Here is a 16,587-nt window from a genome sequence, read left to right as displayed (position 1 = left end):
CTCCTCCTTGCCACATGCAAGGTTGCCATGAGTACGACTGTAGTAGGTCATAACACGTAAACATAAGTGAAGTTCTATTGAGAATCTACAATTAAAACAGCATTAACTTTGTTGGAGAGTGTCTAAGAGTTGGGTCGCTGAGATTACAGTCATGACTCAAACTCTATTGGTCATTGTAAATTGTATTATCCTCACAATAACACAACCCCAAAAATAGATTCATTTGTCCATTATAGAGGTGTGAGCCCATTCTCTGTGTGCAGAGCCACAAATGAAATATGAAGTGCATATTCTTTTAAAATGGTATCTTCCTGTTCAAAGAACTTTTATTTATTAACTCAATTATTCCTCATTTAATTCAAACACTTTGGCTGGTGGTAATTGAGTGGTTAGGCTACTTTGCTACTTCATTCACAAAATGGCTTCTTGAATAACAAGACTATTAATTCCTTGAACTTCTAATGCCAGCAGAAAATGACAGAACACGTGAAATATAATTTGGCTCTGACTCAGTTTGTAAGATTCTATGCTAATAATGCATCCCGACCTGGAGGCAATGTTTTGTGCAGATAGAGCTAACCTGGATGGTGGCAGTAGTGATGGAGCCATCATTGCTCCAAATTATGTGCAGTTCGTGGATACGTTCAGGTTCCTGATCCCCTTTCCCATCCAGCATACTGATGGAGACAAGTTTACACATTATCTGATCTCAGAACTAAACCGATACATGCTGGCCTCCATGGTAACGTGTATGCTGCTAACGTTTGCTGTCTAGGTTCAATATAACGATCATTAAGAGTGAGGTACTGAAGAACTGCCTAGAACTGGTTAAACATCTTTGAGAAGAGGAGATGATAATTGGGTAAAATAACTAAAACTAAACAGCCATAGCCACCCTCAGATTGATCTGCCCTTTGCATTCTAGCCCTCATCTTGGATTAGTAAAGCTTTGCTTCTTGCATTCACCTGCACAGGGATGTGTAAAACTATTTCTAATGAATACAGGACGAAAATCTTCAGCACTCTGTCTTTTTGTCCAAATATAATGTTTAAAATCCATGCTCTGAAGATGGACCCTGAGTGAATTAATCTCCGTTACCCATTATAGGTCAAATACGAGTCCAGGCATTCATCAGAATACAGAATTGAAGAGCATTAGTATGTTTAATTTATAAAAGAACGAGAGATACAATACAACTGGGATTTACCTTTCCATTTGCTTACACCAAAAAATCTATGGGCACAGTAATGATCTATTTCTATTTCTAAGAGGATGCAATGAATTATTGCTAAATAAAATTGTTGTTGAAGAGCTAAGAAAATGAATTTCATAACAAGTCTAGTGTATTTATGATGCACATTAGATCTCTAACTTAAGCAGCACTTCTAAATTAGAGCAACTCAACAGGCCAGGCAGCATCAGAGGAGCAGGAAATTTGAACTTTTGGGTCTGGACCCTTCTTCAGAAATGACAGATTTTTTTCTGAAGAAGGGTCCCAACCTGAAACGTTAACTTTCTTGCTCTTCTAATGCTGCCTGGCCTGCAGTGTTCCTCCAGCTCCACACTGTGATCTCTGACTCCAGCATCTGTAGTTCTTACTACTTCTAAATTAGATATTGTTTCCAAATGGTGGTTGTTTCTCAGGTGAATTGTTGCATCTTCCAAAATGTCAGCAATTACCTCTTGGAGACAGGCACGTCGTTCTTGGAGCTTAGGCCAACAGACAGCTGGATCGTGAAAGTCAAATACCATGCCGTAATTGTTCATGCACTCAGTGCCATCCAGGTCAGCCGTTAGCTGAACCTTGGTTCCACAAATCATCACAGGCAGAACTACTTCCAGCAAACAACGCATTATTGCCAGATGATTTTCACCTGCCTGCACTCATGCCTGCACTCTTCCATTTTTTTTGTCACTTTCTTCTTGGTCCCTCGTCCTATCAATCATGGTTAAGACATCCAGTATTGTCTTTTAAAAACCTTTCCCAAAAGGTGGAATTCTTCTTCAATTGTTTTCACTGCATTCTGTTCCAATTCACTTATGTACTTTTTTTCTCCCCCACTTCCACGCCAGGGCATGTACCTGAAGCTATAATGGCATTAGAAAACTGAGCATCAGGACACATTTCCCACAAAACCCTTTCTTACGTGAACTGCTCCAAAGGCAGAAAATTCACACTTCATCCTGGATAGAGGCATAATATCAAAGGAGTCACTTACTCACCATGAACTTTGCCTAAATCACCAGGATTCAAAGGAGAAAGAAGCATTACAATTTTAACCAGCAGTTCCTCTAGTAACACTAATTTTCTTTGACCATCAGCGAAGTTCATGAATATTTCTTTTATAATATTGTGAACCCATTTTAGACAATCTTCAGATCTTTAGTCTTCCAAAGAAACATTCAAATATTGTTCTGAGTCAACTACAGCTGGACAGCGTGCAATTCACATGTCTGAATATTTACATTTTTTGTGGTGATAAACCACTGGAGGCTTATGATGGATTTCAGTGCAAACAGGAACTGACCTTTGCATGTTTTCCCATCAGGTTGTAGCGTGAATCCAACAGGACAACTGCAGCGGACTCCTGTAGCCGTGTCTTTGCATGTACGATCGCAGCCTCCATTATTCACAGCACATGTTTCTGTGAGGAATAAATTTAACATGGAACACTCTTGTGAGTTTCAGAAATTTCAGATTATCTTGCAATTTAGAAATACAGGACATTGAAAGCTCTGTTATTGTTTTATCCTTGGAAGTCACACATTAGCATAAAAAGAAATGAAGTGATTTTTTTATTTGAAAATTAAGAACCAAAATGTTGTCAGTGGCATGCAATAGATTTGGGATTCTATTGCTTTAAAGTTTGCAGTCTTTTTCCCTCTTGAAAATGTAGACTCCGTGAGCAGTTCCCTGCATACCTCACTCAAAGGGCTATTGGTTACCTTGAAACCTTGACTGTTGAACCAGTCCAATTGGATCACCATGCAAATCCCACTCTCAAACCAATCGCAGGCAAGGAGCGTGAGATAATGACTCAGGTTCAACTCTGGCTCATCTTCCCTACCATAGCCCAGGAACACTGATGTTAGCTGTGGTCCCTGCATATCTTACAGTCAAAATGAAATACTACAATGAAATTAGGGTCGTCTTTTTGCAGCATGGTTCTGCACTGGGTAGTGCCAATATCAAATGATGGAGCTTTTTCTTACTCAAGTAATTATTGAAATTAAATGCAAAATTATATAATGAATAAGTTAGGAAATTCCCTAACTGACCTAATGGTAGGACCTTACAAGAATTAATTTAATACCTATCCATGGTCAGCTGCACTTTTGGTATTGAACAGATATTTTCAATGTCAGTGTTAATGGGGAGTGCAGGGCCCAGGTAAAATATTTGTTATTGATAAAAGAGCAAAAAAAATTAGTCTATGATGACAATAAAATTTCTGGAAGATGATCAAATTTCCATAATAGTTTTCAAATGAACGAAGATACCACAGAACATTTGTGTACATTTTTGTTCAAAATAATATAGAGAATCATTAAAGCAAAAGCGGAGACTATTTGGCCTTTCACATGTGTTAGTGTCCTGACTAGTTCAATTCAACTTGTGCCATCCTCACCTTCTCCCTGTTGACCTGTACAAAATTTCTTTTCTGACGATAATTCAATTTCTTCTTGAATGCCCCAACTGTACACGTGTTACTATACGCTCAGGCAGCACATTCCAGTTAACAATTTGCTAAGTGGAAAAAACAACTTTCCTCATAACTAAACGGTTTTTGCCAATTTGAATAACTACGTTCTCATGATTAATTGTTCCAACGGGGGACCGGTTTTTCTCTATATACTGTCGGGTTCCTTGCTATTTTGAAAACTTCTACCATATCTTCTCTCAAGCTTCTATTCTCAAAAAGAAAACAATCCCAACCTCTCCACTTTATCTCTTTAGGAGGAGAGTCACATTCCAGGAAGTTATCTTGTGAATCTTTGTTAGCCCTATTGTGCTCTCTGTCTAATGCCTTCACATCTTTCCTAAAAATACAATGCCAAGAAATGGATGCAATCCTACATTGAAGCCAAACCAGAATTTAACAAGTTCCCCAGAACGTCCTTGTTCCTCCAACCTGTGTGCCTATTTACACAGCCAAAAATACTATACAGTTGCTTAACTGCTCACCCAATTCCTCCTGCCACTTTTATTGACTTATGCATATATATATGCACCACCTTTCAAGGACACAACACTTCCAGAATTCATAAAATTTGCATATTTTCTGCCCTGTTCGCTAAAGTCTTAGCATATATAAAATTCGGGAAGAGCTAAGGTGTCACCACTGGCCCCTGGGAAATCCAGCAGAAACCTTACCCCAGTCATAAGAAATCCATTAAGACTACTATTTCCTGTCACTCAATAACAGCCCAATTGATTCCTATTCCTTTTCTTCCAGGAGCAAGAATTTTGCTCACTAGTTTGTTGCGTGACACTATATCACATGCCTTTTCAAACCCACAGAAACCCTATCACCTGCATTACCGTCACCATCCTCTCTACTATCTCTTCAAAATCAAAACTCCAGCAATTTAATTAAATATTATTTGCCCCTAACAAATCCACACTGGCCTTTCTTAATTACCCCACATCTTCCCAAGTGCAAATTTTGTCATCGCTTTTTGAAGCCTTCCAGCTAAATGGCCTGTAGTTGTTGAGCTGAACTTTACAGTCTTCCTGGGAACAACTATGTAACATCCTGCGATTCTCCTGTCTAATTTGAAAGGGGAAACTGGAAGATGAAAAACAGTGCCTTCGGTATTTCCATCCTCACTTCCCTCCAGCATCACTGGATGCATCTTGTGACGTCCTTGAAACTTATTCACTTCACATTTGATCAACCCACATAATACCTCCTCGATTTTGAATCCTTCAAGTGTCTGAATTATCAGCACGGTGGCTCAGTGGTTAGCACTGCTGCCTCACAGCACCAGGGACCTGGCTTCAATCCCACCCTCGGGCGAATATCTGTGTGGAGTTTGCATATTCTCCCAGCGTCTGCGTAGGTTTCTTTTGGGTGCTCCAGTTTCCTCCCACAGTCCAAAGATGTGCAGGCTAGGTGGATTGGCCATGTTAAATTGCCCATAGTGTTCAGGGATGTGTAGATTAGGTGGGTTGTAGGGGGATGGGTCTGAGTGGGTGCTCTGAGGGTCAGTACGGACTTGTTGACCTGAAGGGCCTGTTTCCACACTGAAGGGTTTCTATGATCTATGATCTTTCTCACTGTGGAAAACACAGCATCTTCTCCCTTGATAAACAGAGATGCAGATTATTCATTTATTACGTCAGCCATGTCTAAACGTCCATGCATGAATCCCCTTTTAATCACTTCATATTTTTCCACCTCATTGTCATTTACATGCTCAAGGACAGCTTCAGGGTTCCCTTTCACCTTTGCTCCCAGTTCCTATTTGCACTATCCTTTTCCTTCTCTTATTTACATTCTCTGTTACCCTTTGGACCTTCTACAGTCAGCCTGATTCTTAGCTGTAGCACCTAGACAACTTATGTATACCACACACAAATCTGTAATAAACACTCCTTTTTCCTTTTTCTTAAATCACACTTCCATCATAGAGGAATCTGCAATTTATTTGTCTTCACTTTCCACTTCATAGCATTATAACCTGACTGCACCCTCAACTTACTTTTCTTTGAAAACCTCAGATACTATATTTCCTGTGAGCTGCGATTCCGATTTATCTCACTCAATCATTCTTAACCCACTGAAGTTGCTGGCCATGGCACACATACCATGGTATCATCAGACTATACACATGCAGTTTCTGGAGGTTAGTACGTATGCAGCTGGAAGGGGTACCTGATGGCAACAGAAACCATCTTCAATAATTGACACAGAGCGTCCAAAAGAAATCAGAAACACAGACACAACATCGATGTTCGGGGAGATCGACGCTGCTTCCTGGAGATTTTGTGGCACACTTTTCACCTTGTTGTGGCGCGCACACACACACACTGATTGGAAACCATTGTTCCCAACCTTCTCCCACTGTCACTTCACCCAGTCAGTCCACCTCATTCCCAAGAAGTCTGGGGTTGAAAACAATGTTGAAAACCCAACTTACCAGTCTAGAAACTCTTGCCTGTTTTTGCACGTTCCTATTATCAAGGTCTATCTTAAGATAATTAAGAATTTTCGGTAATAAAACTACCACGGACCTTCTGCACCTAATTTCCATGTAAAATTATTCCTCTGGGCTGAATCTTACTTTTTTAGCCAAGTGTCAGTTGACAAGTGCCAAGTTTTATTTTGAAGAATTTCCAATGTGCTACGCCCAGCTTAAATCATCATTCAGCCAATATACCAGGATTCTCCCACATCCCATGCACCCGTTGTGCTCCCAGACAAGCAGCATCAGTCCAGCGGTGCCCTGCATCGTTCCTGACATTGGCCCCAAGCATAGAGGACAGGGGGAACTGGCTCTCCCACATGTGCGTGGGTGCCTAGAGTTCCTGCACAATGAGGTGGAGCAGGGGCAGGACTTTGTATTTCCCCTGAGACTATCACACGAGATCATACCAGCCTTATCAGATATTCCCACCCGGATTACAGCAGTCTTAGCCATCTGCGGGAATGCATAGCAATGTTCCATGATGTTCTTCACAAAGTGCCACAACCTTCCCTGCTACCTCTCTCTCACACTACTCCTGCTACCTCACCAACTTCCCACAGAGACTCAGAATACACCCTCACTGCTACCTGCAACATCTTTTCTCACTCACATTTGTGCCATGCAGTTTCCTTTCCTTTAACACCCATCTCTGTCATTCCAGGAGAAAAGGTGTGCCTAATAAGGCAGATAAAGAGTCAAGATGGGTGGTGGGCTGTTCGACATTCAGCTCCTTACCCCTTCCTTGGACAACATCCCAACTCTGACCACCTTGAGTAACTGACTGACACCCTGTCCAAGCTCCTGGGCTGGTATCAGTGGCCACCCCGGACTTACTCTTCCAGGGCCACCTCTATCAAGACTGTGTCCTTTGGCTTGACTGAGGTCTGCTGACAACCCTGAAAAGCTTCTTACCCTTACGTCCATATTAAATGGCAAAGCAAGTCAGGAGCACAATTTGTCCAGACTGAGGAGGCAAAGTGTAAAAAAGGCGAGGCAGTACGAGGCAGAAATATTTGGGGCATCCAGGTAGGGTGAAAGCGCATGAGTGCTATGACAGCGAGCTGTAACCTGCTTAGGTTTACGTCCCTGAACACACAGTGTCCTTGCTGCAGAGTTCCAATGACGGGCGCTGGTATACCACCGAAACGCAGAAGTGTCCTGCAAGTCCGTTGATGTGCCATGAAGGTCCTTGGAGGTTCAAAATATCCGATGGTCTGCGTGTGGGGCTGGTGACAGAGTGTCGAGAGACATTGGTGCCCATTGTCCAACCTGGAAACCTCTGAGCGAGTGGCGAGATGATTTCATCATTGATTTTCCTCCAGTTTGATCGGCAAATTTGGCACAATAGAAGTGTGAATACTAAAATGTGGACATTTGTGCTATCAGCAAGATGTTTAACAAGCAACTGTCCTCCTTAATTGACAACTCGCTGCTGCCTGGTAAAATACTTTGCACGCCACTTGTCAAAAAGCCTAAAGTATGAAGCATATTGCTCCCAATGCCCAGATGAGCCTCACCGGACTTATCTGATTCTGCTACAATCTCACTGTAGCAGCCATCCCTCAGACCCCGACAAGATTCTACCTCTAATTCTTTCCCACCAATTAGCAGCTTATGGTCTCTGACAATAAAATCATTGAAATTCTCTTATTCCTGAGCATTAAGCAAATAGTTTCTGCTCTCAGCCTGAAGGTTGATGGGTTTCCCTTCCTTCCATCTGAATGGCTGCCATCGATACACGTTATCTTACAGCCATTTAATGCACAAACAAGCACCAATGACAGGAAATGTCACTCCTCACATGAGACAAGGTAGGAGAAAAGTTAGGCAACCAGATTAGCCAGCAGGTCCCTCATCTCAGAGTGACAGATTTAGCCCCAGGAGTGTTGAGAAATCTTAGGGGAGGTGTCTGGGGCCAGAGGTATTAAACAAAGGACTTAATGAGTAGCAAACGAGAGGAGAGAGCACTCATTGGCTGAGTCAGGAGGACCAGGGTGGGAGAGGGGTCCAAGGGGGATTGGGGGAAACACACGCCCTTTAGGAAAGGAAAGCCACCATCCTTGTCTGAACCAGTCTACATTTGATTGTAGAGCTAAGGCACCTTTTAACCATCCATTGAAATGCCCAAGCAAGCCGTTCAGTTCAAGGGTATCAGTGTTACCAACCGTTATGAAAGAAAAAGAGTGATCTCTAATATTACCTCCCAGTCCCCACGCCCCTGCTAGATTATTCTGAACCCACCCTATTAGCACTAATAGTTCTGAAGGAAATTGCTCCCAGCTCTGTTTAAATGTAGCCCATCCATCCTGCGCAGGTCTATTCTCCCTCAGAGCCAGTCCCTCTGGCCCAGGAATCCAAAGCCCTTTTGTGCCAGGGTTAGGGCCAGGCAGTTTATGCTCTATCCTTCTCTTCTTTCTTTCACTTGTGCGTGCTACTGGTGGTAATCCAGAGATTACATCTTTTGAGGCCCAGTTGATGAGTTTGCAAGCCAGCTCCCAAATTCTGACTGCCTACCCACACCTCTTTCTGCCAAAGCCCTTGGTATAAATGTAGACTTTGACTGCTGGATGTTCACCCTCCCTTTTCAACTTGCTCTGCAGCCAGTGACACCCCTGGTTCCGGCACTAGGATCTCAACACACGATCTTGGTTCACGTTTGCAGACAGAGAAATGCATGTCTATTCCCCTAACAATTGAAACCCCTCTCACTGTTTCTATTCCTTCCAGTCTTTGTGTCTCCCTGTACAGCTATGTGACCTGTGGTGCCAGGATAATCTTGACTGAAAATTAAATGCTGCCGTGGGGAGTGTAAGGCCCTGAAGTTCAATAGTGTGTGTAGAGAAGTTGTTTCCAATTTTGTAAGAAAAATATCCATAATCTTGGTGTTAACATCCTTCAAGGTGCAATATTTAAATGTTTAATAGTTGTATGAAGTGTGGAGAAATTTCTCAAGAAAACCTCTTTCCACTAAAGTTTTAGGCTTGTGAGCAGATATTAGCCTACATAATCTCGACCATGGTGTTCTAAAAAGATTTTAATTTGAAGGATTTCACTGAAGACATCCTTTTTGTGATCAAGTTGAGTGTCTTCTTTCTTCCTCCGTCCCGCCTTCCTAACACCATTGGATTTATGGTTATACAATTTCATTGCATATATATAAGGATAATATTCATTTATAAAGTAAACTCTAGGTTCCATAAACAGTCAACAAATTAGACTGTGTGCTGCTGAAGCAGGAATATATTGAGACACCACTCTCTTGTAAAACCTCCTTCAATTTTAAACTATAATATATTTCTGTATGAACGCAGCAATGTGGAATGTCCAAGGCATTATTGAAAATGTAACATAAGAGTTGCAAGTGTTAATATCTAGGACTGTAGGTAGCAGTCTTAATAGAATTCATGACAGAGACTTGAAGAAAGCATGGCTGTAGCAAACACATTATGTAAAGCTGTAAAAAGATTCTTAAAAGTAATAGTGATAATAGGAACTGCAGATGTTGGGGAATCCAAGAAAACAAAGTGTGGAGCTGGATGAACACAGCAGGGCAAGCAGCATCTCAGGAGCACAAAAGCTGACGTTTCGGGCCTTTCCCTTCATCAGAGATGCTCTCTAATGAAGGGTCGAGGCCCGAAACGTCAGCTTTTGTGGTCCTGAGATGCTGCTTGGCCTGCTGTGTTCATCCAGCTCCACACTTTGTTATCTTAAAAGTAATAAACCAGTTAATGTTTGAACATCCCAATGACTCAGTAGCCTCTCCAAAGCTGGAGTAAACAACATAAATATGGCGCAAATTTTGATAGACACCAAGTACTGTAAATTGAAGATGATTAACAGACCAAACTGTAAAAAATGGTCCCAAAACTCTGGAACTCAGGAAAGATATGTGAAGGACTCCAAAAGATGCTCCATAGAGTAAATGGAGACAGTCCTGAAGAGAGAGATCAGAAGAGCCAGGAGGAGACATGAGAAGTTGTTGGCGGATAGGATCAGGGTAAACCCTAAGGCATTCTATAGGTATTTAAGGAAAAAAAATGACAAAAGTAAGATTAGGGCCAATCAAGAATAGTAGTGGGAAGGTGTGTGTGGAGTCAGAGGAGATAGGGGAAGCACTAAATGAATATTTTTCAACAGTATTCACTCTAGAAAACGACAATGTTGTCGAGGAGAATACTGAGATACAGGCTACTAGACGAGGTGGGATTGAGGTTCACAAGGAAGAGGTATTAGAAATCCTACAGAGGGTGAAGATAGATAAGTCCCCTGGGCCGGATGGGATTTATCCTAGGATCGTCTGGGAAGCCAGGGAGGAGATTGCCGAGCCTTTGGCATTGATCTTTAACTCGTCATTGTCTACAGGAATAGTGCCAGATGACTGGAGGATAGCAAATGTGGTTCCCCTGTTCAAGGAGGGGAGTAGAGACAGTCCTGGTAATTATAGACCAATGAGCCTTACCTCAGTTGTTGGTAAAGTGTTGGAAAAGGTTATAAGAGACAGGATTTATAATCATCTAGAAAAGAATAAATTGATTAGGGATAGTCAGCACGGTCTTGTGAAGGGAAGGTCGTGCCTCACAAACCTTATTGAGTTCTTTGAGAAGGTGACCAAACGGGTAGATGAGAGTAAACCGGTTGATGTGGTGTATATGGATTTCAGCAAGGCGTTCGATGAGGTTCCCCACAGTAGGCTATTGTACAAAATGCAGAGAAATGGAATTGTGGGAAATATAGCAGTTTGGATCGGAAATTGGCTGGCTAAAAGAAGACAGAGGGCGGTAGTTGACGGGAAATGTTCATCCTGGAGACAAGTTACTAGTGGTGTACCGCAAGGGTCAGTGTTAGGTCCACTGCTGTTTGTCATTTTTATAAATGACCTGGATGAGGGCGTAGAAGGACGGGTTAGTAAATTTGCAGACGACACTAATGTTGGTGGAGTTGTGGATAGTGACAAAGGATGCTGTAGGTTGCAGAGAGACACAGATAAGCTGCAGAGCTGGGCTGAGGGGTGGCAAATGGAATTTAATGCAGACAAGAGTGAGGTGATGCACTTTGGTAGGAGTAACCAGAAGGCAAAGTACTGGGCTAATGGTAAGATTCTTGGTAGTGTAGATGAGCAGAAAGATCTGGGTGTCCATGTACACAGATCCTTGAAAGTTGCCACCCAGGTTGACAGGGCTGTTAAGAAGGCATACTCAGTGTTTTAGCTTTTATTAATAGAGGGATCGAGTTCCGGAACCAAGAGGTTACGCTGCAGCTGTACAACACTCTGGTGTGGCCGCAATTGGAGTATTGCGTACAGTTCTGGTCACCGCATTATAATAAGAATGTGGAAGCTTTGGAAAGGGTGCAGAGGAGATTTAGTAGGATGTTGCCTGGTATGGAGGGACGGTCTTACGAGGAAAGGCTGAGGGACTTGAGGCTGTTTTCATTAGAGAGAAGAAGGTCAAGAGGTGACTTAATTGAAACTTATAAAATAATCAGAGGGTTAGATAGGGAGAGCCTTTTTCCTAGGATGGTGACGGCGAGCACGAGGGGGCGTAGCTTTAAATTGAGGGGTGAAAGATATAGGACAGATGTCAGAGGTAGTTTCTTTACTTAGAGAGTAGTAAGGGAATGGAACGCTTTGCCTGCAACGGTAGTAGACTTGCCAACTTTAGGTACATTTAAGTCGTCATTGGGTAAGCATATGGACGTACATGGAATAGTGTAGGTTAGATGGGCTTCAGATCGGTATGACAGGTCGGCACAACATTGAGGGCCGAAGGGCCTGTACTGTGCTGTAATGTTCTATTTTCTATGCTCTATGTTGAGACAATGAATGACTTTGAAAGTTGATTTTTGACCCTCAAGATTTCATCACGTAAGTGAGGTGGTCTGTGAAGAACATCCCAACCTCGCAATTGCAAGTTTGAATCTAAGAACCAAGCAAAGATTTTGGATCTGGGGATCAACCTTTTTAAAAAAGAGGGTAAAAATAAATTTTCACGGTGCACTAGGCAGGCAGCATTGAGAAAACTGATTTTTGAGCACAAGTAGCTTAAAATAAAAACTCATGTGGTCTGGACCCAAGGTCTATATTTGGGTGCTGAGAAGAAAAACAAACCCAAATTGAGTGGCTACAAATACTTGAGGTTCTGGGGTAAGGGAATGCCAAACTTAAAATAACTTAAAGCAAAGCAGTTTTCAATGATTTTGCATTCGAAGAAGTAAACATCAAACAGCAGAGAGATTCTGCGAAAGACAGTGACTGCACTGAAATTCAGCAGAAGACTGAGAAATGCAGGTTAGCTTCCAATACAGGAAGGAAAATTTAAAACAGCAAGTAAATTACTGAAGAACTCTGGATCCTAAATTGCGACTGCTCAAGAACTGGGTGCTATGGAGGAAAGGATTCTTGTGATACAAAATTTCTCCAGGATTGGATAGTAAGCCTGAAGCTAACCGGTCAACAGGTTAATCCATAGGAACAGACAATGTTATTGCAAGACAGCAATAATGAGACATCAGATAAATTTGAAGTAGTCTGTAAAGCCTTGCATCATGCTTAAAGGTGAGGAACAAGAATATTCTCAAATGAGCCAAAAGTCAACAGAAAAAACTGTACTGTAAATGTTTGTATTAATGGCCTCTTCGCAAGCCATCGGAAGATGCATTTACGGAAATAGAGCAGAGTTATTTGAGACTCAAATCTAGTCAGTATTCCTGCGGAATCCCCATCAGACACAGTACAATCTAAATGAAGATCTTCCCTTATGAAAAAGCAAGGCAGCTTGTGAAAGAAACAAAGATATGTAAACAGAACAGAATAATACTGAGATAAAGAAGAGTCCTGGAAACATTCGGTGACCAAACTGTTCCTTAAGCATGGGAAAATAAAAGAAGCTTCAGAAAAGAATTTACAAATGGGAGGGAACCTGCAAGACACCATAAAATCCTACCACCTCTGTGATACCAAGAGGTGTACATTGTGTCCTGCAAACATTGCAACATGTTTTATTTGTAGAAGCATTGGCCATTTATGAAGGTGCCCCCAAAGTAAAACTGAAACCTTTACCAGTTCCAAAGAAAAAGTCTTCAGACAAAGTTATTAATGAATCTGATAAATCTCCACCCAGACAGAAACGAAAATATTTCCTTGGTAAAATTAATGACCCCGATTAGGCAGTCTTGAATGCAAGTATATCTACTAATGGATGTGTCACAAACTTCAAACTTCATACGTGAGCAAATGCAATGGTTTTATCAGATTAGGAACTGTGCTTTCATTGCATTGCTCAGTGTCAAAAGAAACCCAGTTAGGAATTGAACTAAAACTCAAGGAAGGAGTGACAAACAACTTCACAGTACAAGAGAAAGCAGTTACTGGCCCAGATATTCTAATAGCCGTCAGTCTTGGAGCAGTGAAGACTGAAGTTGCATGTTAGGACCTTGTGGGATGCCAGGGGTGTTGACTGTATGGGAACTACCGAGGAAATTGAAGGTCACATTGGCAATTCTCCTGTATCTGGAACTGTCCAGAAAACACCATTAATGTTGTAGAATTCAGGGTTTTCTGACTTATTTAAGCTTAATGGGTATTTAGCAAAGGGTAGAGGATAGTAATCTAACCTAACTCCTGGTTAAAGGTCAAACAGAACACACAACTCACCAATGACTCTTCAACTGCAACTAGCCCTTTGACATGGTCCCCATCCAGCTCATGTGACTGACATCCAACCCCCACTGCATTTAGGCCCTGGTGGAGTCACCATCTTGCCCGGTCTGACCATCAGGAGTGAAACGATCCTATCAACCTGGTGTGTGCAGGAGCAGACACTTCGGTGTTCAACGTCTCCCTGCTTTCTCCTCATGGGCAAAATCAGGATAGGCCAGGGTCAGAAAAGTTGCCAGTAGATAAGTAGGCAATTTTAAAGATGACTCCTATCAATCATTCACCCCTAGATGATCCTTTATTGAGAGGCTATTAATTAATCCTGTGTCATTACACAGTATCAGGTCTTAAGCAGCTTCTTCTCTGGTTAATTCAGTATATTGTTTTAAGAAACCAACCAAATCTACTCAATGAGCTCCTCTTCATGACCTCTGTTGCCAACTTGATTTGTCCAATTTTACAGACCCCCATTATTTCTTTATTTTGTTCTGTTTTATTCTAACTACTATTGGGTGAACTACACATTCCTCAGTGAGGTTTTTCCATTACTTCTTTCCCCCCCACCCCCCCAAACTTTCAGTGAAACTGATTTGACACCTTGACATGGGCCAAAATAATTTCTCACTACTACACTGATCTCATCCTTTATTAATAGACCTGTCCCATTGCACCCTTAATTCAATTTTTTTTGTTTTTTTGAAAAAAAAGGATGTGCAAGTATCAGGAAAGATGCAGAAATTCACCAGGATGTTGCCTGGAATGGAGGGAAGGTCTTAGGAGGAAAGGTTGAGAACGCTAGGGCTTATCTCTTTAGAATGACAAAGAATGAAAAGTGACTTAAGAGAGGTGTACAAAATGATCAGATAGAGTGGACAGCCAGAGATTTTTTCCTAGGGTATAGGTAGCTATTACGAGGGGGCATAGTTTTAAAGCAAGTGAAGGTGGATATAGGGGAGACCTCAGAAGTAGGTTCTTTTCCCAGAAAGTGGTCAGGGCGTGAGATGCATTGCCGGAGAGGGTAGGGAAGTTGGCATTATGAGGGGCAATAAAGCAACTTTTGGACAGGGACATGGATGATAGTATAAGGTAGGGGTGGAGGTTGGATAGACCTTGGGTTTAGGGTAAAGGTTCGGTGCAACATCTTGGGCTGAAGGGCCTGTACTGATCTATGTTCTATATTAAAAGACAAAAAGAATCGCAGATGTAAATTCAGTAGGCAGGTTGCATAAATTCTGTATAGGACCAAAGGAATGCAAGTGTCAAAGAAAAGTCAAACAGAGCAACATAAGATAACGAAGGGGCTGAATAACTTGATCTAGCCTCAGCCCCACATCAAACTCTGCAGAGAACCAACTCCATTTTTGTGTTTTTCCCTTCCAAAAACACACAAAAATAAGTTAAAAGAAGGCTTCAAAACCAGTTTGCATTGTCATTAGGCTGCTGTGAATTGGAGTGTGCCTGGTGTGCTGTGGAATTTACAAGTAGGGAACAGCAGGCAAAAGAGAAAATGTCTTAGAGAGTGCTGAAAACCAGTTAAGAAACATTAGGGCTGAAGAACTTCAACCAGCCTGTAAATTAACAATTGCAAAAACTGATGGTTCTGCTGCCAATGTCAATGCTACATAAGCAATCCAATAAGGCTGAAATATCATCCTATTCACTTTTCATGAACAACTGAGATTGATTAGAATGAAAGTTTTTTGTTGTGTGTGTCTGTGTGCATGCGTGTTTCTTGCATGTATAGAAATTAATAATTCACTTTTTGTTAACCCAAGAAAGCATATTTAAATAGGCTTTGTTCAAAACAAAATAAGAGATCTGAGAAAGTTCCCTACAATGGGAGGAATTTTTTTCAAATTAATCTTGTTGCAACCAACCACTGGGGTTGGTGAATCAAGGGGAACCAGTTCACCCCTTCTCATGCAGGAACTCAACAGATGAGGTATTTCATCTGGAATCATAATGATTGGGCAAGAGTCACCAAGGGTCTGCTCATAACACATGGCCTTATTTATTGGTGCCCTTCTAGGTTTGTTCATTCCTTTTTCACATTCTGATTATTGTTGTCCTACAGTTACTCGACACAAATCTCTCACTTCCTTTTAACTTCCAAAATTGCCTCTCACCTGACCTACCACCTATCCTGCTGATCACTCTCTCCACTTGTTCTGACTATTTGAGGCCCTATCTATATCCCGAGTTATTCAGTTCAACAAGATACTCATAATAGTAAGCTTCAAATAAAGCCCATCCCAATGGAATAGCTCCCTCTTTCCTCCGTAATAGTCAGTGCTTCACAAACTGTAGCCCACTTCTCCCACACCGATCATTCAGCTACGTATTAATCTGTCTGATGTTAGCATCCTGATGCCAATTCCTTCATGTTTCGGACAACTCTGCTGCATAATTCTGTCCCTAGCTGTTTCTCCCCCCTCACCATAATATCATTCTTCATTCTATCCATATTGTTGGTGCTTGCATAAATCACAATTATTGAATCTTTTCCTCTTTCGTTTCAAGTCCTTCTTCAGCCTGAAGAACCGTCCTTAGTATTGGCACTGAGCAGGATAGTTTCAAGAGTTTACCTGTCCTCCATACTGCCCTCAACGACTATCTTTCACTCTTTGAAGGACTTTCTAAGGCACACACTGTGGTCAATTTGCTTAGCTTTCTTACAGTTCTCTTACTTGTCCATTTAGGATACAGGATTCTCCTACCCATTTGTATCAGACCAAGGACT

At 41.7% G+C, this 16,587-nt stretch overlaps 1 protein-coding gene across 3 annotated transcripts in view; it reads right to left on the bottom strand.

Annotated features, from left to right (window-relative positions):
* Positions 1-16,587, bottom strand: part of scube1 (signal peptide, CUB domain, EGF-like 1) — a 271,582-nt gene that overhangs the window by 99,330 nt on the left and 155,665 nt on the right. For all 3 annotated transcript variants that reach the window (XR_007249346.2, XM_048548867.2, XM_048548868.2), the window contains one exon: positions 2,530-2,646. Coding sequence is in view for 2 of the 3 variants with exons in the window: in XM_048548867.2 (XP_048404824.1) it covers positions 2,530-2,646 (117 nt within the window). In the remaining variant the exon portion in view is untranslated. The remainder of the gene's footprint in view (positions 1-2,529; positions 2,647-16,587) is intronic.

Source organism: Stegostoma tigrinum, chromosome 18 (genome assembly GCF_030684315.1).
Source record: "Stegostoma tigrinum isolate sSteTig4 chromosome 18, sSteTig4.hap1, whole genome shotgun sequence".
Taxonomy (NCBI): Eukaryota; Metazoa; Chordata; class Chondrichthyes; order Orectolobiformes; family Stegostomatidae; genus Stegostoma; species Stegostoma tigrinum.
This window is presented reverse-complemented; position numbering and strand designations above follow the sequence as displayed.